The sequence below is a fragment of the Epinephelus moara genome, chromosome 3 (genome assembly GCF_006386435.1).
Source record: "Epinephelus moara isolate mb chromosome 3, YSFRI_EMoa_1.0, whole genome shotgun sequence".
Taxonomy (NCBI): domain Eukaryota; kingdom Metazoa; phylum Chordata; class Actinopteri; order Perciformes; family Serranidae; genus Epinephelus; species Epinephelus moara.
In genome coordinates this window covers 23121027-23147763 of record NC_065508.1, presented here as the reverse complement: position 1 = coordinate 23147763, position 26737 = coordinate 23121027, and the positions used below count along the sequence as shown (strand labels likewise).

General features: G+C 41.6%; 1 protein-coding gene across 2 annotated transcripts; it reads left to right on the top strand.

Moving 5' to 3' along the window:
* Window positions 1-6228: 6228 nt before the first annotated feature.
* dtx2 (deltex 2, E3 ubiquitin ligase) lies at window positions 6229-25613 on the top strand. 2 transcript variants are annotated; one of them, XM_050038802.1, is made up of 9 exons: window positions 6229-6825; window positions 7522-8110; window positions 10883-10941; window positions 16509-16751; window positions 18359-18426; window positions 18613-18780; window positions 20287-20448; window positions 21890-21979; window positions 24117-25613. In XM_050038802.1, exons 1-9 carry the CDS (start codon window positions 6516-6518, stop codon window positions 24366-24368), a joined length of 1941 nt encoding a protein of 646 aa, XP_049894759.1. In that variant the 5' UTR covers window positions 6229-6515; the 3' UTR covers window positions 24369-25613. The 2 variants fall into 2 exon arrangements, with proteins under 2 accessions (XP_049894759.1, XP_049894761.1); XM_050038804.1 differs by lacking the exon at window positions 16509-16751 and having other exon boundaries at window positions 6230-6825.
* The last annotated feature ends 1124 nt before the right edge of the window (window positions 25614-26737 follow it).

The window sequence follows — 26737 nt, the reverse complement described above, 5'->3', positions numbered from 1 at the left end:
TTCAATCCTCATCCCTTCATTCTTCAACCCTTCATCCCTCAACCCTTTGACCCTCATCCCTTCAACCATTATCCATTAGACTCTCAACCTTTCATCCCTCAACTCTTCAACTCTTATCCCTTCATCCCTCAACCCTTCATTCCTCACTCTTAATCCCTTGATCCTCATCCTGTCATCCCTGACCCTCATCTCCTCATTCCTCAACCCTCATCCCTTCAATCCTCACTCTTTATCCCTTCATCCTCATCCTGTCATCCCTAACCCTTCATCCATTCATCCCTCGCCCCTTGTCCCCTCCTCCTTTTCATTCGACCCTCATCCTTTCATCCCTCAACCCTTCGACTCTCATCCCCTCATCCCTCATCCATTTGACCTTCATCCCTTCATTCCTCACTCTTAATCTCTTGATCCTCATCCTGTCATCCCTAAACCTGCATCCATTTACCCCTCAACCCTCATCCCTTCAACCCTCATCCCTTCATTCCTCACTCTTAATCTCTTGATCCTCATCCTGTCATCCCTAAACCTGCATCCATTTACCCCTCAACCCTCATCCCTTCATTCCTCACTCTTTATCCACTGATCCTCATCCTGTCATCCCTGACCCTCATCCCCTCATTCCTCAACCCTCATCCCTTCATCCCTGAACCCCTTGACCCTCATCGATCCCTCCATCTTTATCCTTTCATCTCACACCTGTCATCCCTTGACCCTTCACCTCGTCATCCCTCCATCTTCCTAGCACTCACTGCCTAAAAAATGTTCAATATTAAGAAGTGTGTGACTTACAGCTGCAGCACAACCCAGACTGTTTAAATCAGTATTAGAGAAAATAGTCCCTATGAAACCTACTTATTTCAAGGAAACTGTTCCTGTAGCTACTGAATCTTTTAGATGTCATTTCTCAGTGCAGTGAGCACCACAAACAAAGTGCCTTTCACCTTACCTCAGATATTTCACAACCTGGACAAATAAAACAAAAATATATTTACACAGCTATAGCAACCCAATCACCAGAAAAAATGTTGGCAAACCACAGATATGTCACCTTTGTCATTATGTTGCGGATATGTTAAAACTTGATGTTTCAACAACCTTGTGGTTAGGTTTAGGCACAGAACACTTGGTTATGGTTGGGAAAAGATCTTGTTTTGGCTTGAAATACCTGGATTTGGGGGCACAATCCCTGCCAGTAACGCAGCGATATCTCAGTGAACAACCTCTTTTTATGCCACTATTCCAAGCAGGAAATGCGGCGAAGTTTTGGTAAGAAACAATTCCTTTTCATGCCACTATCCCAGCAGGAAATATAGCAATGTCTCGCTAAACCACCACTTTTCGTGCCACAACCCCAACAGGAAATATAGCAGTGTTTTGGTAAAAAAAAAAGAAAAAAAGACTTATTTTGGGCAACTGTCTCGACAGGAAATGTAGTCATGTCTCTGTAAAAAATGACTGCTTTTCATGCCACTGTCCTGGCAGGAAATATAGCAATGTCTCGCTAAACAACCACTTTTCGTGTCACAACCCCAACAGGAAATATAGCAGTGTCTTGGTAAAAAAAAAAGAAAAAAAAAGACTTATTTTGGGCAACTGTCTCGGCAGGAAATGTAGTCATGTCTCTGTAAAAAACGACTGCTTTTCATGCCACTGTCCTGGCAGGAAATGTAGCTATGTCTCGATAAACAACCACTTTTCATGCCACTATCCCGGCAGGATATGAAGCAATGTCTTGGTAAAAAAAAAAAAGGAAGAAAAAAAGACCGCTTCTCATGCCACAAACTTGGCTGGAAACGCAGCGATGTCTCAGTAAACAACTGCTTTCCATGCCACAACCTCCGCAGGAAATGTAGCAATGTCTTGATAAAAAAAGGCCACTTTTTGGGCCACTGTCTCAGCAGGAAATGTAGTGATGTCTCTGAAAAAATCGATCGTATTTCATGCCACTATCCTGGCAGGAAACACAGCGATGTCTCTGTAAAAACTGACCTCATTTCATGCCACTATCCTGGCAAGAAATGTATTGATGTCTTGATAAACAACTGCTTTTCATGCCACAACCTCAGCAGGAAATATAGCAGTGCCTTGGTAAAAAAATGACCAGTTTTGGGCCACTGTCTTGACAGGAAATGCAGCAATTTCTTCGTCAGAAATGGCCGCTCTTTATGCCACTATCCCGGCAGGAAATATAGCAATGTCTCGGTAAACAACCTCATTTCATGCCATGACCCCGCAGGAAATATAGCAATGTCTTGATTAAAAAAATGGCCGCTTTTTGGGCCACTGTCTCAGCAGGAAATGTAGTGATGTCTCTGTAAAAAAATACCACTGTCTTGGCAGGAAATGCAGCAATATCTCGNGACCGCTTCTCATGCCACAAACTTGGCTGGAAACGCAGCGATGTCTCAGTAAACAACTGCTTTCCATGCCACAACCTCCGCAGGAAATGTAGCAATGTCTTGATAAAAAAAGGCCACTTTTTGGGCCACTGTCTCAGCAGGAAATGTAGTGATGTCTCTGTAAAAAAATACCACTGTCTTGGCAGGAAATGCAGCAATATCTCGGTAAGAAATGACCACTTTTCATGCCACTATCTTGGCAGGAAATGTAGTGATGTCTCAGTCAAAAATCACTGCTTTTCATGCCACGTCCCTGCTGGAAACACAGTGATGGGTCGCTACAGAACACCCACCTTTGGTGCCTAAAAAGCATCTGGAAACATAACATGACTCATTAAATCATAACCAGTTTTGATGTTTTTTGATCTGGAAAAGTCACGAGATGTCACGCTATCAACAAACCCCTTCTCCTCCCAATGACAAAGTCAGATGTTGATATGATACATATGAAACATGTAAATGTAATGTAATCACGGTTTGCAGAAATGTAATACAAAAGAAAATAGGTTGTTTTATTGTAATTTGGGTGAACTGAACTGTTAAACCCTGCAAAATTTTACACACAATATTTCAGCTGCCTACATTATCTTGTATTAGATCAGTTCGGTGTTTGTTAGTGTTTGCCTGCCACACAAATTGACGGTGTAGAAAAAACAGGCATCTCTCCTTATTTTCTTTGTCCAAGAACATTAAAATGTAAAATATTCTCTCCTATTTACAGGGGCCAATTTGTCAGACACCGTTTTTAACTGCTGGACTTTCAAATGTTCTACATTGCAGATGAAGACCTTGCAGAATGATAAATCAAGGCCATGCTCTCAAACTTAAATTATTTGACTCACTGGCTTGGAAACCAGTATTGTCTGCATGGGGCTATTCCTCATTTTTATTGTTTATTATGTTTGAAAATATTGTGTCCTGTCCTTTTATTGCGAAAAAAGAGAACTGAACACTGTTAGTTTTTATACTGCAGCATCATATACTACTTTTATATGGGCTCACATAATTACATTTGTCATTCGGAGACAACTTGGCATGGACTTAGCCATTGATTATGTGTCAGTTTTTGGGTTAATGCGCAAATCCCACTTGGGCTCTAATTTAAACCATGTTCAAACTGGTGTCAGAGCTGTCAACTTCTATTACTTTTTATGGGAACTTAATGAACAGCCTCCAGACAAACAAAGCTCAGTGTTCTCCCAGGCCTTGGTATATAGATTAGAAAGCAGTTTATTTTAATCTTTAGTACTTTTTATAATCCATGTAGCATCAGTTGTGCTGGGAATTTTGGACATAATGCTATTTAGTTGAGCCTGCTTTATGTATATTTAGGTCACAGACTGGTTTTGATGAGTAAAAATTGAAACATATTGTATCTGTAGTCAGCTTAGTTGACCACAGATGCCAAGACAACGTCATCGTCCAGCTTTTTGTGTACAATAATATGTATATTTTTGTTTAAATGGCTGAAAATGGGCTCAAAGATTATTTAAGCAACCAGCCTAAAGTTTCACACAGATATATTTAGATTTTAATGGACTGTTATTTGTGTCATACCCAGGTATCTCCAGTTGAGGGCAGCAATACTGCTGAAAGGGATATAATCTCCTTCAAATAAAGAGGCAGAGGAAGAGGTGGAGGATGGACAATGAAGACGTTTGCTGTAAAAGAAGAAGAATAATGCAACCTTCAGGTGCACCTTGTAAGCCACTAATTTAAGGCTGAGGAGGGCTGTATGCTCAAAGCTTTTGCGAGCAGAAGAAAAACATGATTATTTTTCTTATGTCTGTTGATCATTAAATATATTTATGCTGAATGAAGGAAAAAGGTGTGCAGATATATAACTGGTTAGGACTGCCATGTGGAGTTTGTCTCAAACTGGGAATGAGGAATGCCCATTTGTTACTGACAGATAATATTCCATCATCCTTGATGGCTTCGTTATTTCCCCAGGAAAAATACACTTTTAGAATGTATTTGATGAGACTTCACTTACTGATACAGCTTGACTGTATCTCCTGCTTATGTATGAAACCATGAATGGATATACTGAATGGGCCTACTGGGCACAGGCACAGGGGCCCATGGTGTCAGGGGCCCCTTTGGCCTTCATCTGCAAAATGTCACTCAAAATCAACATGTGTGGACCAGGAGGAGTCTCAAAATGATCACAGAGAGATGTAAAGGAACTGCAAAGAGACACAACATAAATCCAAAAACAGGCAAAACAACCACAGGGAGACACAAAATGACTACAGAGAGACAAACAATGACTACAAAGAGATGCAAAACTACTACAAAAATCAGGCAAAACAACCACAGGGAGACAGAAAATGACTATAAGGAGATGCAAAATGACTAAAAAAAACAGGCAAACAACCACAGAGAGACAAAAAAATGACTGCAAAGAGGCACAAAATGACTACAAAGAGGCACAAAATGACTACAAAGAGATGCAACATGACTACAAAAACAGGCAAAACAACCACAGGGAGACACACAACGACTGCAAAGACTAACAAAGTGCCTACAAATATGGGCAAAACAACCACGAGGAGACACAAAACAACTACAAAGAGACACAAAACAACTACAAAGAGACACACAATGACTACAAAGAGATACAATTTGACTACAAAAACAGACAAAACAACCACAGAGAGGCACGCAACGACTACAAAGACTTACACAGTGCCTACAAATATGAGCAAAAATAACCACAAGGAGACACAAAACTACTACAAAGACACACAAAATGACTACAAAAACAGGCAAAACAACCACAGAGAGACACAAAAAGACTACAGAGATGCAAAACGACTACAAAAACAGACAAAATAACCACAGAGAGAGACAATGAGGCTATGAGATGCAGAATAACTACAAAAACAGGCAAAACAACTACAGAGAGACACACAACAACTGCAAAGACTCACAAAGTGCCTACAAATATGGGCAAAACNCAAAGAGACACAAGCTGAATACAAAGAGATGCAAAACAACTACAAAAACAGACAAAATAACCACACAGAGAGAGAGAGACAAAGAGGCTATGAGATGCAGAATAACTACAAAAACAGGCAAAACAACCACAGAGAGACACAAAAAGACTACAAAGAGATGCAAAATGACTACAAAAACAGGCAAAACAACCACGGAGAGACACAAAAAGACTACACAGAGACACAAAATGACTACAAAGAGATCCAAAATGACTACAAAGAGACACAAACTGAATACAAAGAGATGCAAAACAACTACAAAAACAGACAAAATAACCACACAGAGAGGCAAAACAACTACAAAAACAGACAAAATAACCACACAGAGAGACAAAAAGGCTACAAAGAGATGCAAAACAATTACAAAAACAGGCCAAAGAACCACAGAGACACAAAATGACTATGTAGTGACACAAAATGGTCAAAAATACACAAAATCACCCCAAAACCACAAAAAGATGCATAATGGCGTCAACAAAAAGCAAATAATAACAATAACAAAGGCAAAACCACCACAAAGTTACGTGTCTTGCTCTTATGTGGGAGAGGTGGTGGAGCCTTTTGCATATCTGTGCCCAGGGGCCCATTAATCTTATAATCCGCCCATGTGTGACACAAAGCAAAAATATTTAAGTTTAAGAAATATCCTCACACTGTTTAAACAGACAGTTAAATTCTAAATCAATAAAACCGTAGGAGCTCCCATGGGAGGGTCCTTATCTGGTGCTTCGTTGCGTTTAATATGTTAGACAGCCGTTAAAAGTTCCTATCTATGGTTGGTTCCCACAAACGTGCCTCGAATTTCTATTTTCCCGGCGGTCCCTGAAGGCAGCCGCAGAGGAGGAAGGAACCCTGGCAACGCTGTCACAAAGCTAACGCTAACGTTACCCGTGTAGTGCTGCTAAGCTGCTGATGCATCAGGTTTGTCAACATGCACTTACAAGTCTATCAAGGCTGGGTACCATTTGATCTTTACCTCGTAGCTTCCCCCTAACGCGTGTTAACAAATTCACAATGGAATTTTTTAACGAGCCGAGCTAGCAGACTTTTTCTTCGTCGTAGCCACAGTCAGTCGACCAGCTATCCAGAACGAGCTGTTGTTAGCTTGGTGAATATGGCGATTGTGTCTGGCTCCTGTGCCAGGGTAAACGGGTCTAGAAATGGGCCGTCTGTGTCGGCTACACCCTCCGGATCCGTCGGACAGTCTCAGCCCATGATAGCGGTGTGGGAATGGCAGGATGACCTGGGCTACTGGCGGCCTTACAGCGGCCAGGTGAGCGCCTACATCGAGCGGTGTCTGTCACCGCGGGGCCAGAGAGGAGGAGGACCCGGCTCAACGAGCATCTGCCTCGGACAATCAGACCCCAGCCTGTCGCCTTATCTCATCGACATACCAAGCTTGAAACAGTTTCGGCAGGACACAGGTGAGCCACGACATACTTTATTACTTTAATACATCCACGTTAACCCAACGTTACATTTGTAATCATTTTTTAATGTTGTGCCTCGAATTAAAGTAAAAGCAGTTATCAGGCCAGGCTAACAGAGGACGCTAGCTAGCTAGTTAGCTTTAGCTCACAGGGGCGCTGTTGTTTTGATGAGTGTTTACACAGCTCTAAGCCAAGATTAGCGAACTGCTCAGGATGAAGTTATGAAATTTAGCCTCAGGCGTCTCTGTTACATGCTTTCCTCTTATCAGACGTTAGCTAACTTATCCACATGACCTGTCTACACTGCTGACGCCTGTAACATTAGCATGTTCTGTTGCTTTGAGCTCAGCTGATTCCTGCTAGCTAGTTTGAATGAGGAGCAACAGAGCTTGCAGATTAATGGCAAATAGTTGTTATAAAACACGTACAAATCCCAGTGCTCCTGTAAGTAATGTGAATAAAGAAAAACATTAGCTGAGTAACTGAACTGGCAGCCATTTGAGATAAGCTTGTACCAAAGTAGGGATTATGATGTTTACATTGTTGACATTTATAAATAAGGGTTCTTATCTGTGGGAACTGGGCATTTGTCTTTGTTATGGTGCCACATTGGGATTTTGGCTGAAAATGTGGATTTTGTTTTCCATATAATGCTTGCATGATCAGTTGAAATTATCTTTTTATTCTCAGGAAAGACACGGTCAGTACGTCGGTCCCTGTTTGCCCAGTCCTCAGGCCTCGGCAGTGGTGTCTACTGGGAATGGCTCAACGATGAAGGAGGATGGACTCCATATGAGACACGAACCTCTATCCTTTTGGAGCACAGCTATCAGGCCCGCCAAGGCACGGCAGATTTGGGCCCTCATGGATACAATTACATAGTGGATCTCACATCTCTGGCTCAAGTCAACAAAGCGACGGGCTTCAGACGGCAGGTCCGGCGACAGTGTAACCTCCCCTATCCACTGGCTTCCTCTGGCCCCCCGGCCATCCCCTCGGGCCCTGCCTGCTCCTGCCAGCAGTGCTTGAGCCACAGCAGCACAGGACCCATGCCCAGCCGTTCACGACATTCCTTTTCATCGGGCAGTCTGAACCGGCCCAGTCTTCAAGGGACAGGAAGGGCTGCCGCTGCTCACCCCACTTCTGTCTACTCGCCGTACCCCAGGAGACCCCTCTCTGTGGGGGGAATGTCCTGGGGCAGCCCCTGGCCTCCACCACCCTCTGGTAGTCAGCTGTCTGCACCGCTTCTGACCAGCTCTACCAGCACCAATGGGTTAAGGTTGGTATCTGTTATGTGTATGGGATTGTGATTGTGTTTGCAGTGCAGTCAGTTTGGTGAAACATCAACAGAAAGATGCCCCTATGGATAAATTAGCTGACCGAGGATGTATGCTATGGACCCCTCTCCACCCTTTCCTCCCCTTTCTTCTTTGACTTTCCTGTCAGTCTCCACGTTGACCTATCTTGTAAAACAGGATTTACAAAAAAAAACTGTAACTACAGCCCTGCAGTGGCATGTTTGTTTTGGCTCAGGTCCTGTGACTCTTGTCTGTGTCATCTTCAGCCTGCCTTCTTTTCTGTTCCTAACAGCATAAAACTGCTTTCAAAGAATTGCTTACTTAAGTGTTATAATGGGTACGCAGTTCACCTACAGTTTCTCTTTGCTCTAATTAAGTTTAATTAAGTGTATCGTCAGCCACCGGAAATTAATAATAGGATAGTAAAATGCTGGGTGCTTGCACTGTGGTTAGTGTTATGAACCTCATTTTTCAGTGATTGTTCACACTTCTCAATGATTACTCTGGATGGAGTATCTAGTAAGGACAGATAACAACATTTAATAGAGTTCTACATTTTATGCATATGTATATTTATTTGTTTTGACACAGTGGCAGGTCAGTGTATTTAAAAAAAAAAGAAGTAATTTAACAGCATATGCAAAATGCCACTATGTTCTAATGTGAAAGTGATAAAGCTAAGAAAATGTATTATTTAAAAATAGTGGTTATTTTTCTTACTCCATAGAGCGATTTATAATTATGTTGCAGGTTTCTTTTGACCGTAGGTTAGCTGATATCGAAGGGCTTCTCATTATCAGTGACACATTTCCTCCTATTGTGTGACCAAGTCCTCTTATTTTGGGTAAAACATCCACACAGGGTTTTTTTTTGTTTTGTTTAACTTGTCTTCATTTTGACAGATGGGACAACAGGGTTAGTGCTGAAACAAGAGGGAGATGAGTCGATCAGTCGACTGACAAAAATGTAAATAATTATTTTGATTACTGCTCAACAGTTGTAAATTTTATATATTTGTGCCTTTGACTATTTGTCAGACGTAAAAAGCAACGTGAAGACTCACTTTGAGCTCTCTGAATTTTCGAAGGCATTTTTTCACTATTGCTTCAGGGTGTCTGCAGGTTCTTATAAAGTCTTAAAATATCTTAAATTCAATTGTATAAATATTCGGCCTTAAAAGTCATTAAACAGGCATAAATTTGAATATGTGGTCAAACATTTTGTCTAATTTAATAATCCATCTTTTTATTTCTCTTTGTCGACATGATTCAAGCTCTTGTGCATCAACATAATTTCTGATGTTACAAACCTTTAAACCTACCACTGAAACAAATATGTACCTGTTGGCAAAATGTAAATTAACCTAACTCCCTCTAATAACCATATTCCTACATAAAGCCTACCTCTGCACAGGACCACATTTATTGTATACTATAAAGTTATACTCACCTACATGCTTGAGTAAAAAAAGAGATATTTGTCCAAAATTTAGTCTTAAATTTGGTTAAAAATGATCCAGAAAAGGTCTTAAAAAGCATTAAGTTTAAGTGTCTTTCACCTGTAGACACCCTGTATTTGGCATTTTGTTGACTGAACTGTTAATTGAAAAAATAATAGGGGCTGCGACTAATCATTTTTAAAATTTTTCCATTAATCCGTCAATTATTTTCACGATTAATCGTCTAGTTGTTTGGTGTATAAAATGTCGTTAATTATGAAAAATGTCAGTCAGTGTTTCCCAAAGCCCGAGATGACGTCCTAAAATATTTTGTCCACAACCCAAAGATACTCAGCTTACTGTCACAGAGGATATGAACCAGAAAATCACACTTAATTTATTTATTTTTTTTATTAAAGAAATTATTCAAAGGGATTAATAAATTCTCAAATTATTTGCATTTGCATTCAAACCTAAAAGATCAATCTTTAAATTATTGCAGCTCTTATGAGTATCACAATACTTCAGTCATGATACAGTTTTGTTGTCATTTTAAATGTTCTGCAATATGCTGAGTATTTACATAACATATTTCGTCACATGTTGGATTTATTATTTTAACTGCAAATTATATCCCCAAAGAAAAACTTTGCCAACATCTGTTTTATCTAATCAAATAAGGTTTTCAGTCAATGTGATTAGAGGACTGAAAAAGCTTCCAAAAGTTTAATTGCATTTGCAATATTAATAATTTATAATAATAAAAAACTTGATGCATGGCGTCCATGAATCAATACAATATTGCAATACTATGCTGTATTGATTTCTTTTCAACCCCGAACTGTTTTTGGTTTACAGCTCTATTATACTTCAGTACTAACAATGTCTCATTTCTTTTCTGTGAAGGCTGTTTTGCACAATGAGCATATTTGTTGGGCGCATATTCATCAATATATTGGATGTTGAGTCACGCTCCATAGTTGCATTATGCTCATGCAGTCAATATTAAGTTGTTGTTAATCAATCTCAGAATGGCCTAGTTATTTACTGGCCTGTCTGAATGTGGTCACTTTTTTCAGCTCCTTAAGTAAAAGGTAAATAAACCCTTGCAGTGAATTCACAGGCAGGTTTTATTTTCTCGTCTTGATGTGGGGCCAAAGCTATTCCTAACGTCAGCATGCTTAAATGTTCTAATCCTGTGAAGTGGATCGGAAACTGAAATCGTTGTTAAGGCTTTGTGTTGTTCTTTCTGCCTGGTTCATTGTTGCTGTTTTTACTGACTGAATGTCCTCTGTCCTTGTTTCCTGTCCTGCAGTGTTCCTTCCATCTCTGTGCAGCTGAATGGATCCACCAGTGTAAGCTCTGCCCTGGCAGGTAAACGGGTCACTGACCATCCATCCTGACTGTTGCCTCTGCTCTATTTTGCACCACGCGTCTGAGTCGGTCGCAGGTTTCATTCAGTATAATGTTTGTGGTTCATGTGCCTTTTCCTCTGCGTTTGTCTTGTGAGTGTCAGTCTGTTCGGGAACAGCATGCCACAAAAAAAAAGCTGGAAGAAGGGGGTTAATAAATAAAAAAAGAACGCACCTCTAACTTGAAGAGAGTGGGGGAAACAATGTCCCTGAAACCATCAGAGAGAGGCTTCCATTCAGCGAGAAACAAAAGTGATATGATCCTGTTTGTTTCAATAGAAAACATGAAAACAGCCTCCACACAGGCTTGTTTTTATTGAGAGCCCACACAAGTTTCCTCGTGCTCTACAAAGAATTTGGCCCTGGATGCAAAAAAAAACATGATTGACTTTAGTTTGAAGTCTTTATCCTGTAAGACAGCTCTCGTCTCATTGGTCCATGCCACTGTGGTTTTTGTAAGTTGGCTCAAAGCTAAAACATAATAGATGGGACAACTAATAACAAAAACAATACACCTACATAAGTGGAATACATTAACTTGGATGATTTGTATTTCACATAACTTGAATGTTGATGTAAAAATATATCAGTGAAACCAATATTTTATAAAATGTTTTATAGAGAGGTGAAGTCCTTCCTCTTCTTGCGGACCACATTTTGCATTAAATATGTAGTTATGAAAGACAAATGATTTTCTTTTATCTTGTTTGAATTGTGCCATGATTTACACACATGGTCATTGTTGATATAAAAGATGTTTTTGCAGGTTAAGAAAGTCAGTTTGTTGTAAAACTATTGAAGTGCAAGACTGTGAAAATACATAATTAGAAAGACTACACAAGTCACATAGGTGACATCGTGGCGTTCTCGTGCTGAAGCTAAGATGCCTGTGTGTTTTGGACTCAAACGAGCAACGAGTCTTGCCCGTTCTTTCACTTCCCGACTGATAAAAAGACTAGCGATGCATGATAATATTGACACGTCATGAGTGTATGTCATTAAAATGAAATTTTTGAATCAGCCGACACGCTGAGAATATCGGTACATCATTGATATCGGCCAATATCGGCTTTAAGATTAATCACAATCAGCCAACATGCTTTTTTTTATTTTAATGTGCGCTTTTCCCCACAGATGTGTGAAGATTTAACGCCATTCATCTCACCGGTATAAAACAGGCCGCAGCGCTACCTTATTAACGACCGTAGTATTGAGAAGCTCCAACATAACCGGCTCTTTCATCTGTAACTGTCACTGTTTTTACGTTTGGGTGTAATTTATTATCGTGCTGCAGCAGCCGCTCCTCCTGCTGTCTGTGGGTCGGGGCTGCTGCGCCACTTTAATGCACACACACGAACACGGTGAAGAGACGCTGCTGTGGAGACAGAAGTGAAGATAACTCGAGCTGGTGACAGCTGCACTTGTTAATGTAAGTGCGCTAAGGGGGCGGACTTTGCCTCTCTGTTCACAAACAGCTCAGGAGTACTTTGAGAGACTTACCCTTTACACACCTTGACCTTACTTTTTGACTCAGCTCTGTATAAAAAGGGACACAACCCTATATTAAGGTTCTCAAATTGAATTTCCCATAATTGTTGTTGAATGTTGTGCTTTTTTAAATCCAAAGATACCTGACGAAAACATTAGTATGTGTATTTTGGCGTATTCCTCTCATTCATTTTTTTTGCATGCGTCCTGTGCCTGATAAATTTGCTTTCAGTTGTTTTTTTGAAGGCCCTTTTGTATCCTCACACATGCTTGTTTGGAGCGTCATGTAGATTCCTGCTCTCCCAGCTCCCCCTCAAAACATATTTGAATTCTTTTCCATAAAAGGAAACATTCAGCTGAAACACAAAGTTTCAGTCAAGAGTGTCTCTTGAAATTAAAAACACCCAAGTGTGCCTCAACTTCCACAGAAACTATAATGCATTTTCTGTTCATGACGCCCAACTCACTAGTGTCAACATAATGCTTTTTTTTGGTCATTTCGTCATGTTTAAATATGACTCAGATCTGACAACGTCAGTTTAAGTCAGGAGAATTTACAGCCCTGCTATGTGATAACATCGTAAAGCTATTTGAAGAGCTAACAGTTATTCAAAGTATGCATATTTATCAGATACATCAGAAGTTCAGTTTCATGGAGAATATTGTATTAGTTCAAGATAATGGGCAACTGAGGTAAAAAAAAAAAGCTAATCTTAATAGATGTATTTAGCGGTGAGATAATGTATGGAGATTTATGCCTTTTCAGTAAATCATGATAATACCATTGACTTAATTTAGATTTTGTATTCTCAGTGCGCCGAGCTCTAACATTTTGGTCACCTTGTTACCGTCTGGGGCTTATTAACACTCATGCAGCTCAGCTTGTTCTCTGTATAACCTAGGACCTGTCCGATGTCGCAGGTGTACTCACATTTCATTTTTTAATATAATGAAGTATTCTATATTTTAAATCATTGCATACAAGGCCATTGTGGTTGTCTTTTAGAATTTCACACATGGAATTTAATTTCCATCTTGTAATGACACACGGTCACGTATATACTGCTTAGACTTTCCCTGTAGTTCTGTAGCTCGTATAGCAGGCGGGCAAGTTGCTCCATTGACATGCAAAGTGAGCTCTCACTCTGTCTTCTTATTTATTTTTTTCCGCTGCACACTTCTCAAATTATAACTCCGTTTCTTGGCTGTGATAAGCTGACTGAATCAATACAATCAGCCTGGAGGAAACTGGTGGACCAGAACCTCATTAGTGCAAAGCACCGTACCATGACTTTGGCGAATCATTTCAAATGGAAGGTCAGTCATGCGGTGTCTTCTTCAAATGTACCGTTTTAATGATCACGAGTCAGTAATGAAAATTAGCAGTTAATCAGCTCCACATTTCATGCACTTTGTTTATTTTGTATTTTCAGTATTAAACCCGTACAATAAATACAACTGCTTCCGCTATTGTTGGAGGTAGAGTTAAAAATGGGAAGAGAAGGTTCAGTATGTGTTTACAAGAGTTCGGTTTTTCATAAACAGGTGTTGAACAACATTAGATGACTAAATCAGCCTTATACAGTGACCGAAAACTGCATATGCTAACATGATTGTTGCACTCCTTGGGGTGTTATTGACTATATTTACATTCACGCTAAAGTTCCATTATTATACTGAATTTCATTTTCATGTAAAGAGCACATTTCATTTGCATATTCTGAATTAGACCTTATTATTATTATTGTGTTCAGAGTATGCATCTCACCTGCAACACACAGCCTGTTGCCTTTTTCCTGTCAGCTCTGTGGGTCGTCACAGATGGGGTAGAGATGCAAAAGAAAAGGCCACATTTCTGCTCGGAAGGAGAAACACACCTACTTTAAAACATAATGAAAGACTGGATATCAACAGGTTTTTTTGAGTATTGACAGAGAAGAAGGTGGTTGAAGGAATGAAAGAGGAAGGCTGCGTTTGCATTTGAACAAGATCGCTACCGGTGAAGGACTTTGAAAAAAATCCTATTTTTACATAAAGAAACAAAATGGCACAAGCGGCTCCAGCTGTTCCACTTTTCTATATTTTGATGTGACAAACGACCATTGATTGTATAAATAATGGATGTAGTAACTGTTACATCACCCATTTGTTTGTGGACTCCTGTTTTGAAGCCCCAAGTTTGGCGATTTGTCCGTCGCCATCTTGGTTTTTTGGAGCCAGAAGTGACCTTATTTGGACGATAAGGATGAGGTGTGGAGGAGTAAGGGGTGGATCTGACTCCCAGACAGCCTGTCACTCAAGCAGCCCTGCCCTTAAATATTCATTGATTTAAGCCTTAATAAAATGTAAATGGGTGAGTTGTATAAAAATTCACCCCTCATACAGTTGCCAGGAATGTTTAAGTTAGCTATAGAGACCAAAACTATTTTTTGTACCACACTTTAAACATGTTTATTTCTGCTGTAAAGTTGGGTATTCTAACATGGGGGTCATGAGGAGTTTGCAGGCGGCCTCAAGTGGCCATTCAAGGAACTGCAGTTTTCAGCACTTACGCACTGGCTTCATTTTTCAGCTGTGGAGGTCGCCTCTAGGTCCAAACCACCAGATTTTCAAACTTTAAAAAGGAGTTAAGGCAAGTTGATCAAAAATGGTTTTGGCCATTCCTGTTGTTTCAAATACTTTAGTAGAGTAAGTAAAAACGCATCTTTAAATTCTGATGGCAAAAAATGGCAACACTCTCTGGACATATTGATAATACCGCATCACAGCTCATCTTTTTACATTTCTCTATCACTCACTGCTACGTCACATTTCGTTGTTTTATTTTGTTTAAGTCTATCCAGTTGCGTCCAGAGGCTTTTGTTTGCCCTTTGCTAATGCCCCTTGGAAATCGAAAAAGAACTGCGAGGTTCCAGCCCGTTGTCACTCCCATGTTGTCAAATTTGTCTGTCAAACACTGACGCAAAAAGGCACCTTTTACGGCGGGATTGACTCGCCTCTAGAGTCAGTCTAGTGGTCGTTCAAGGAACTGCAGTTTTTGGCAAGCTTCGCGTCGGCTTTATTTTCAGCCCCGAGGCTTGCCACTCGTGAACTACAGGTTAGGGCACGTTAATCGGAGTTCGTGCAGCTGCGTGTTAACAGGAATACTATTGGAATATTTACTTTCATTAACCATGTAAACAGCTTTGTAGGAATCTTGTTTTTTTTTTTTCCAGAGTAAGGTCCAAAAACAGGATTTTATTGTGTATGTAATGCAGTCAGTGAGTTTTGCCTCCAATTTTTCAACCTGGAAAATATGGCAGCTACATTGGGAACATTGTCAGGTTTGGGCTTAATGGTCTATTAAAGTAAGCTACTTCAGTTCTCACCTCATCAGTTTGAGGAGAGACACAGGCCATGCATGACTTCACTTCATGTTCAATTTTTCATTTGTGAAGAAAAATTAATGTTCCATTTCCTCTCCTTAGAGGGTACATGGTGTTGCCTTAGAGCAGACGATCGTGCTAAAACTAAGATCTGCAACGCCCAGTCTGCACTGCCAAGCTGTTCCCAAGGATTGTGGTTGTCATCATGTAAACCATTCCTCATAGTCTGCTGATTGATTGGTCTGACTTCCAGCTTCTGGGCACCATCAATTCTCAGTGGATCTTTTCCAGACTCCCGAGATAACTTGTAGTCTTCACTTAGCTCATGAGATTAATGCTAGCTTGACAACAGAAGTCCTGATTGAAAAAACAGCTTCACTCATTAATCAACAAAGAAGAGACAGAAGATTCATAGTCAACAACTAAACCGACGGCCATATGTTAAACATGATCAGTTTGGTTTTAACTTGAAGGTTCTTGATGCTGTGACTGACTCCAGTGTTTTGTGTATGAATGAGCGACACGGTGAAAACATCAGATGCTGCTACATTTCTCATACCTTTGATTTGTTCCTTTCTACTCCTGCATATCTCCACTTGCTCTCACCCCTCACCTGCCCCACTTCTGCCCCGCCCCATCCCGCCTCAACCCAACCCCACCCTACCCCCCGCTCCAGGCATGGCCTCCATTTTGATGTCAGCAGTGGGACTCGGCGTGCACTTCACCACTGCCCCCCTCCCTCAGCAGCAGCTACAGCAGCAGCAGCAGCAGCAGCAGCAGCAGCAGCAGCAACCTGCTCCTTTCTCTCTTCCTCCTCCTCTCCTCCCCCCTGCCAGCAGGCCCAGCAAGCCCCACAGCAGCAGCAGCAGCACCACCACCACCAGTACAGTTAGGAGAGCAAAGAGGCAGCACAGGAGAGGTAGCTACCACGCCACCAGCCCTTCCTCCACCTATTTTTCTCCATTGTTCTCTTTTGCTCCAGTTATCACCACCACAGGCTTGAGGAACATTTCATCCAGCATCCACTCACTCTCACTTGTCTTCATGTGTTCATAGGGTGTGTTAACACTACTCAGCTTAAGTGTTAGTCGGAAATAAAAGTGCTGCTTCTTGTGCAACTGTGAAATAAGAAGATAAGTGTGACCAATGTGCTCTAAAACCAGACCTTTGACTCGTCTGATTCAGCCTCTCTGCTCTCAATATCAGCTTGCCTACCTGCCATAAAATCCTGCTTCTCTTAAATATTTATCAGCTCTCAAAGATGAAACATGCAGCACTTTTTTTCAATACAGTCTTCTAGTTTCTCCAAGACTACCTTAATTAAAAAACGGGAGCCTGGGAAATGTGGAACAGTCCAAACTCTGCTGTGTAAGCACAATGATAGTGAAGAAAACTTCCACCATATGCTGTGGCCTTCACAGCCACCAGATCTCAAAGAAATGTCCCAGGAGCCACTGCTGCACTAAAGAGTGCAACGATTAGTCGATTATTAGTCAGTCAACAGCAAATTAATCGGCAGATATTTAGATAACTAGTCCTTTGGGTCTTTTTTTTTTAACCAAGCAAAAATGCCAAAACAAATGGGCAGATAATGAAAATGATTGCAGCAGTTGCAGCACACGAAGCATCTGGCCTGCTTGAATCAAACAAAAGACATCTTAATGCATTATATTTACTGACAAAGTTGGTGTTTGTTAAAGGGGGTTTGCTTATAGATAAGTTGGACATAAAAAAACCCAAACAAAACAAGCACTTGGATTTGAATTATGAAGCTGCACTTCATCGCCGCCTCTTTATTTCTGCCTGACTTTCTTTTTTCATCTCCGCATTGTCATGACCATAAATTACACCTCCTCCACACTCATTGTCTGCCACTTCTTACTTGAAATTCCTGCTCTTGAAATCAACAGGGGACAGACACACAAAAAAGCAGAAAAAGTGTTGATGCCGAGAAACTTAGCAGCGAATATATTTTTTTCTTTTTTCTCATCCGGGAGAAAATAGCCTCCTAACCTTTCAAAATCTGGAATTAAATGGAGCTGTCTCGTGCGATAAACTCCGAAAAGACATTCGAACATTTAATAAGCTTTCAGAAATTTGCTTCCTAAACAGACTTGACACTCACACGTGTGCGTATGTGGGAGAATATGGTCCATACATGCACTAAGTGTCTGTATCCATCGCTCACGCTGCCCATCACGGTTGCACATGAACATTGAATGTTGATTCTGTCATCATGCATTCAAGTTGTCTCTGTGGCTTGTGTGTTTGCATGTTTTGCATCCTGTCTGTGCACATTTATTTGTATGTAGCAGACACAGAAAGAGGAGAAATCCTTAGCTTATGTGGCCAATGTTCGCTTGAAATTCTAAAAAATTATTTGATGTTGTAAAGAAAATCATTTCCTTTCATCTCAGCAGAGTCTCATCTTTTTGTTCGGCAGGTTGTTGGAGTCACAGTTTTAGTGTCTGGGCCTGTTGCAGCTCATTCATCTCTTTGTGCTTTGTCTTTTATCCCTCTTTTTAGCCTCAGCTCAGAGACCCGAGGAGGTGATTCAGCGCTACATGGAGGTAGTTGGAGGAGTACCAGATGAGGTAAATGTTTCATGGTTAGGTTTTTTTTTCCCTCCTAGATGTCACAGAACTAAAAGAAGGTTTCGGTTCTTAAAATATAGAAATTTCAATGCAGCATTTTGATGGACTGTTCATATGGCTGTTTGCTGTTTCTGGCCTCAAACTGTAATTGTGACACTAAACACTCTGTTCCTGTGTTTCCCTCAGGACTGCATTATCTGCATGGATCAACTGTCCAATCCGTCCGGCTACGAGACACCGTCCGCAGAGGAGGGAGGCCAGAGCATCCTGCCAGACACTGTGGGGAAATTCATCAAATGTGGACACACCCTGCATATGCTCTGCATGCTGGCCATGTACAACAATGGCACAAAGGTACACGCCTGTTAAATGACTGCATGGAAACTGCTGTTTTTATGCCTCTGTGCCAGCGATGGCCGTGACCGCAGGCATTATGTTCATGGGTTGTCCATACGTCCTTCTGTCCCATTCTCATGAACAAGAAATCTCAAGAACACTGAATGGGAATTTCTTTAAATATGGCACCAGGACGAGATGAACGGATTTGACTTCGGTGGTCAAAGGTTTTTGACATGGGTCTGCACTGTCAGAGAAACTTGTCTGGTTCGTGGAGGCATACAAACGCAAAATGTGTGTACATATTGATCTGAGAAGTCTGCCTTGAAGTACCACATTGATGGACTGCACTTGTACAGCGCTTTTCTATTCTTCTGACCGCTCAAAACGCTTTTACACTACGAGACACATTCCCCCATTCACACACTGGTGGCCTGAGGCTACTGTACATGGTGCCACCTGCTACTCAGTAACCATTCACACACACTCACTGATGGACAGCCACCAGGAGCAAATTTGGGGTCAGTATTTTGCCCAAGGATACTTCGACATGCAGACTGGAGGAGCTGGGGATCAAACCTCCAATCTTCTACCTCTGAGACAGCCACCTGTGTGTTCGTAACATTAGCTTTACAAAAGTTAAAGATACAAAACACTTTACTGTTACTGCTAGTTCAGACTATCGCAGTTGTCACTTTCACAGCCAGTGCTACGTTGTGTATGTGGCAAATGTACTGAGGTCAGGTGCATTGTTGGCACATTGCTATTTTTAGGTAGCGAAAAGCAATTGGGTCATTCACCAACAAAAACCTGGTCTAAAGTCAGAGTGATGCATTTTTTTCCCGTAGTTTGAATAACATATTATTCAGGTAGTAAGATGCACGCGCGTACACTATGCTTGTTACATACACAGGGACACACGGATGGATTGCAAGTGGGTGAAGTGAGAGAGAAAAACTGCCCTGTAAACAGCCTGCACCTGGCTTTTAAAGGGAATGGGAGGTGACACTGGTTGAATCCACATTAGGCCCTGAACAAAATCTTGTAGCTACAGTACACAATCCATTGACTACCTAACCATAGATACTCCATATATACACACTTAACAAGGCAGAACTACTTTCAGGTACAGAGCATCTTGTGTATTCCTAACTGAAATCACAGTCAAGCATCTAAAATATATTGGTGTGCTTTAAAAAATGGTTGATGATAGTGTTAAGTATGTTTTAATGTGTGGAATGGTCCTTTAAAATGTGTGGCAATAGACTGTTTTCCTGCTCACAATATGTTCTAGTGTTTCATTGCTTTTTATTTGAGGTGTAGTGTATAAACTGAATACCAAATAACTCAATCATACATACAAGTGACGAAGCACTGGTTGATGAGACCAGAGGCGTCGAGACTTGTTGAGGGAAGGGAACACAAAACAAAAGTCTCATCAGTGGATCGATGAGTATTTGATCAGCGCCTAACCTGGTTTATATCGATCGTTTAAAAGGCTCTCTGGTCGTGTTTTCCCCTCAGGACGGCAGTCTGCAGTGCCCCTCGTGTAAGACAATCTACGGAGAGAAGACCGGCACACAGCCCAAAGGCAAAATGGAAATTTACAGCATCGCCCAGTCGCTGCCAGGCCACCCAGACTGTGGCACCATCCAGATCATCTACAGCATACCACCTGGCATACAGGTACGTCTGCACACTGAGCTACCACTCTGCCAAGAATGCAAAGTAAATCCAGCCATGCATTTTGATTTTTCCCTCCAGTCTTTTATTTTCTACCAGAGCTGCAAAATCAGAGCATAAAAATTGGGTTTTTAGCACGAAAGACACCATGATTTCTCCTCCTGAACCAAACTTAAGAATTGAAAAATTAGGGAGTTATAGTCAAGGGCTTGACAGATATGTATTGACATTATCAGATATTCTATTTGAATGGAGAGAGTACTGGCTGCTACAGAGAGTGTTGCATTATGGCTTGTTTGGAGCCTTTAACGGTAACTTCAGCATTTTTCTCTGCAATGTTCTAAAATGGTTTTGCCTAGTTGTGAATCTTTGGTCTGAACTGGGCCTCAAGCCGCCCACACATGATCAGTGGCTAAACTGTGCCACAGTTTTCCTGTGAGGACAGCAGTGGCCCCAGACTAGACAGAGGCGCTACCCTTGGCGTGGTGTACTGCTCGAAATTGCCACGGAGCACTGCTGTCAGAGTTCAGATTATTTAAACTTCGACCCAGGTTGCCGTTGACCTTTCAAAGCGCATGGCAGCGAGATAACAGCTGTGTGTGACATCGCCAGAAGCAACAAGCAGGGGAGATGGAGAGTAATGGAAGAAAAACTCATCCAGAGCTCTGTATAAAATCATATCACGATCTCGCTAGGTAAAGTAATGCATAGTGAAATGTCAGCAGTCAGACGGGACGACCAGGTTTGTGAATAGCTTATAGTTTATGAACTGAGCTAAATCCAAAGCTGAGGTTAGCTTGTGCACTTTTTGATGAAGTGTATCTGCGCCATGCTCTGCGCCCTCCCTCACGGAGAGTGAAGAGCACATTTCTTATCACCTGAAGGCAGCTTAAATGTGTGATTTACATTATGGAAGTATTTCATGTATCACTTTTATGAGAGAAAAGACTTTGAGGACGATGACTCTACTCTTTGGACTGATCTCAGGGAAACTTATGAAATGACTGCAGGGGAAAGTGCAGTCTGGACCGAAGCTCGTTCAGTGAGGTTTCCAAATAAGTATTTTAACAGATTGATGTTCAGGCTCGACTGTGGGAGAGCACTCTCCTCTGTCCTATTGTGTGTGGCTCACAGTGACACCCTCCTTTGTTACAAGACTTTGTTTGTCTTGTGGGAAAACCTTAATTTCTTTCCGTGTCCTGCTGTAACCATGCGTGCGGATAAATTGCAGCGCATGTATCAGCGATCTAAAGTTACAAGAACGTGAATTAGATTTGTATTGAGCTGTTTGTCTACAGTTATCTCCAAAACACAGTTATTAGATTATTGTATTGTTCCAACTGATCTCTGCTATTAAATGTAATGTCTCTCCATTCATCAATTGGTTCTTGTCCTCCTCCTCCTCCTCCTCCTCCTCCTCCTCCTCCTCCTCCACCACCACCAGGGCCCGGAGCATCCCAACCCAGGACAGCCGTACACATGTAGAGGCTTCCCTCGCTTCTGTTTTCTACCGGACAACGACAAGGGCAGGAAGGTAAAAAGCAGCACATCCCACAGCTGGGACCGACTCCACACCACAGACGCCTGTATGCAGTGTAAACACGTATCCATACCCTACCACACGTACAAACAATCAATATCTTCAGTTACATCATCACTGGAGAACCAGAGTGGAGCCAACATGACACATGAGGTGCACACAGTTCGATACCACAAACACAGGACTCCATCAGGACTGGAGTGTTTCACTGTGATTAAATTAGGAACATTTTGTGCGCATTATAAAGTTGTGTTGTTTCCATGGTGAATTAGTAGCTCATTTCCTGCTCGCTGGCAACTGCGGCCGAACACTTTAGCTTCTATAAATAATCTCCGATGTAATTCAGTAATGGAAAATTGGATTAGTTTATCTGCGCCCGTGCCTCAGACTCACTTCCTTCATCAGAGTCCCTGGTGTGAGGATATTCCGCGGAGAACACGGATTTGAGAACGGACACACAGCTCGTCCCGCAGTGTGGTAAACAGTTTATAAAACACCCTTCACTTCCATCAATTAGGGAGCCTAACTGTCATGAATACCTGAAGTCACATAAAGCCATAGAAATAGAATGAGAGTAGAATGGACTTTCCCATTCAAAGGATGGTCAGAGCAGCGGCCATTTTTATAGCAATCATTGTAGGCGGCTAATTGCTATATAAATTTATATTTATACAAACCGACTTGTGGCCACAAACTCACTGTAGTGAGCAGTACCGACTAAACATGCAGTGGAGTAGTAATGCTGGGTTCACACTACATGATATCAGCCCGATTATGGCCCGACACAGCGACGTATGGTGTCGGCTCGGAACGTGAACAACAGTGAGTGTCGTACGCGATAATCCTTTGTTTCATCTCGTGTAGCGTGTCATAGTAGACGACAACCGATGCCACGTCCGGGACACCTCACGACAGCTGTCACTGTGCTCTTCATGCACAGCAACGCAACAAGTGCAACTGTCGTCAACTCCAACTCTCTGCCGTCTGCCTGTCTCTCCACTCCATGTGTGTGCGCAGCAAAACACCACACACCATAAACAACAGTAAAATGCAGTAAAAGACTGTTTTGTTATTTACCTAAATTTTGTGCACTTCTTTATATTGCTTAGCTTGTCTGTCATCTATGGTCCATGGTGTTTTAGGGCGGACACTCAGAAAGCCACCTCAAGTGCAAGAAAAGCCAAATGGGCAATAAGAGTAATTTATTATTGCAATCTGGGCAAAACATGTACAGACGATGGAAATAAACACTCACTGGAATACAGTTCATTCAGGTAACTCAGGCAGGGGCTACATGGAAGGAACAAACACCAGAGAATACTCTCGTACAGGAAAAGAGAAATTCTCTCGAGACAGCGATAAGGCCAAAATATCAAAGAGAGGGTTTGTTATTTTATACTTTATTTTGTAAAACCATTAAGAAACAGCTTGGATGCAGGGAATGTTTCTTGACGCATCACAGAGCTGTTCATTTGATTGATTTTAACAGCTTTAATGTACTTTAAGTGTGCACTGAGCAGCTGTATCATCTAGGAGAATAGACGTATCAGATTGAGACTCGGTATCGACAGACACTCAATATGGACTCAGGCAAAAAAACATGGTTGGGACATTCTTAATTAGGGCTGCAGCTAACAATTATTTTCTTGACAAGCTCTTGACAGTTTCCTGACAGTGTCCAGTAGCATTCAGTCCGCACAGGAAGTCACAGAAACACTCACATCCTGTAAGATCTGATGTCGATTTATTAAAATGTTATCAGACTCATATACCGCCTCGCTTTCGTGAGATTACCGTTGTCCACTTTTGTACGATGTCATAGAGAGTCAGGGTGAAGTCGGACACAAATCCAACCTGTATGAATTATGCCAGTGATCGAATCTGCACAGGCCTGACTCATCTTTGAACGACCCTGTTGTCTTCAGATGGCTTGTTTTGTCTAGACTATACTGTCATATAGACAAAGAGAACCAGTGAATGGTCACGTGTGAGAGGCTGGAACCAGAGAATGATTTTGCTTTGTGTTGATTTACAGATTGATTTATTGTTTCCACTCTAAAGTATACGCATTAGTGCTTTGTGGGTTTTGAAATCGAGCTCTCTAATGTTCGCTCCATGTCTCATTAAAAAGGTTCTGGAGCTGCTGAAGGTGGCGTGGATGCGACGCCTCATCTTCACCGTGGGAACGTCCAGCACCACGGGGGAGCCCGACACAGTGGTGTGGAACGGCATCCACCACAAAACCGAGATGATGTCCAACCTGTCGGGCCACGGCTACCCCGACCCAAACTATCTGGACAATGTTCTGTCTGAGCTGGCCTCTCAGGGCGTGACAGAGGACTGCTTCAAACCTCTGGGTGGCTGCAGCAGCAGCAGCAGCTAGGTCACAGCTCCGAGCTTCACACACTTCCACTCACTGCTGAGTTAAAACCCACCTCTGCGGCCAGGTGGACCTCCTGCAACCTCCTGTCTGTTCTTAAGTTCGTTCAAACCTCATGGAGTGAGCAGAAGGGGGAGAAGTGAGCTGAGAAAAGGTCTCGAAGCGTCTCTGGAAGAATGCAGAGTGGAGGGCTTGCTGATAACGGTTTACGCTGCACTACATTCCTGCTCATCACAAATTCCCAGAGTCTGAACTCAGAGAAAACTGGAGCCACTTTTTTCAAACCTCCACAAACTGGAAATTGTGTTTTTACTTTGTTTTGTTTTCCTCCATCATGAGCCTCATTTGTATCCCCTTGTCCAGTTACCATGAGACTGGCAGCTCACACTGGGGATAAAAATCTCTCTCATTAAGCACTTTAGTTCTGACAGTGCGTTTAGCTGACAGCGTGTGATTTCCCGGTAAAGGGCGGCGAACTTGTTTTCAAATTGGGAAGTTATGCAATTTAGGTGTTTCTGCTGAAAACCTTTGTGTTTGACACAAAGTCACACTGAACCTTCTCGTAGCAAAGTGAGTATATATTAGCCTATTGGATGAGAAGAGGCAATACTTAACTGATGTAAATAAAACAGACAAAAAAAGTGAATGAAAAAAATAATGTAAAAACAAACAGGTTGTGTCCACAGACGCCAGTCGAGGAGATAAAGTTGTTTTTACATTTAACACTACTTCTGATTTGACCATCTGTTGTTATATTTTAACCTAATTTGATAAGCAGATGTCTGACGCACTCACATGGTGATTTGTCATGTTATAACTTTGCAGTAACTGTGCCCCCGGGCGCTCTGCAGCCATTGTTTTTGTCACTTAGTATGTTAAAGTTTGTGTGAAGGGACAAGGTTACCATCGTATATAGCTCGACGACCTCAATCCTTTTGTCCAAACAGATGGGACGGACCGAAGAGATATTAAAGAAGAAGAAGAAAAAAAAAAGAAAAAGCTCCGGTTAAGAACATTTTACAGTGTGACAATCAAGGTCATCGAACTCGTCTTGATTAAACAAGACACGTGAAGCCGCGGCGAGCATGTTAATGTTCCCGCCGGCTGCAAACTCACCTCCTGTATCCACATGCATTATTCTGCTCACAGTACTGCAGTACAGATGCTGAACTGAGTCTTGACATGTATACAAGCAAAACTGAAAAAAAGTCTCTGCAATAAAGAAATAAGGCAAAATGAATCCCGTGTCTGACCTGAGTTTTGTACGAGCGATACAGCAAGTTTTCTTTATTTTAGAGTTTTTATTTTTCTAAAGAAAGGCCTTGAGTTAATAAAGGTGCTGATCTACTTCCAACAATGCTGAAATTTATTTATTTAACCAGGAAGTCCCGTTGAGATTGAAAGTCTCTTTTGCAAGAGAGACCAGAGGCCTGTACTACGAAGTAGGATTTGAAGTCATGATAATGTTACAGCCAACGGACAAACTGAATCTAAAAAAGATGTTCACCAGTAAGCTCAGAGTATGTACTGTATGATCTGAGGTGTACAGTACTTACATACATATGTTGAAAAAACGATGCTGCAGCCATAAACTCCATCACTACCTGTCTTTTGGCAATAAGTAAATGGATGAGCAATAATTTGTTAAAGTCAAATGAAGACAAAACTGAAATCCTGCTTGTCGGGCCTAAAACAAAAAGAGAAATGCTGCTTAATAATCTGGGGATTTTAAACCTCAGAGATGACACGTCTTGGTGCGATCCTAGATTCAGATCTAAGCGTCAAGTCCCAAATTAACAAGATAATGAAAACATAATTTTCCCACCTCAGAAACATAGCTAAGGTACGACCATTTCTAAATGAAAAAAGATGTTGAGAAATTGATTCATGCCTTTATTTCAAGCCGACTACTGTAACGCACTTTTTACTGGCCTCCCAAAAAACACCACAGAGAGACTTCAGCTGACTGAAAACTCTGCAGCTCAGCTATGAACCAGAACCAAGAGGAGAGAGCACATCAGGCCAGTCTGAGCTGCTCTCCACTGACTTCCTGTTACATTTAGAATTGATTTTAAGCTCCTCCTCCTTGTACACAAAGCCCTACATGGGCTGGGACCGAGCTACATCGCTGACTCCCTTGTTAACAATTTGCCTCCTTGAACACTACAATCATCTGCTGCTGGTTTATTGGAGGTTCCCAGTAACAGCCGGAAGAAGATCAGGGATGCAGCCTTTGTCAGTTACACAAAGCTATGGAACACACTACCTATAGATATCAGAGAAGCTAGCTTGCTAAATGTTTTTAAAAGAGAGCTAAAAACGTATCTGTTCACTTTAGACTTTAACTAGCTCTGACTTCCTGATACAGGTAT

Coding starts and splice junctions, on each gene's coding strand:
- dtx2 (XM_050038802.1), top strand. CDS start 6,516: ATGGCGATTGTGTCTGGCTCCTGTGCCAGGGTAAACGGGTCTAGAAAT. Junction 6,826..7,521: donor ACAGTTTCGGCAGGACACAG/GTGAGCCACGAC, acceptor TTTTATTCTCAG/GAAAGACACGGTCAGTACGT. Junction 21,980..24,116: donor ACAACGACAAGGGCAGGAAG/GTAAAAAGCAGC, acceptor CTCATTAAAAAG/GTTCTGGAGCTGCTGAAGGT.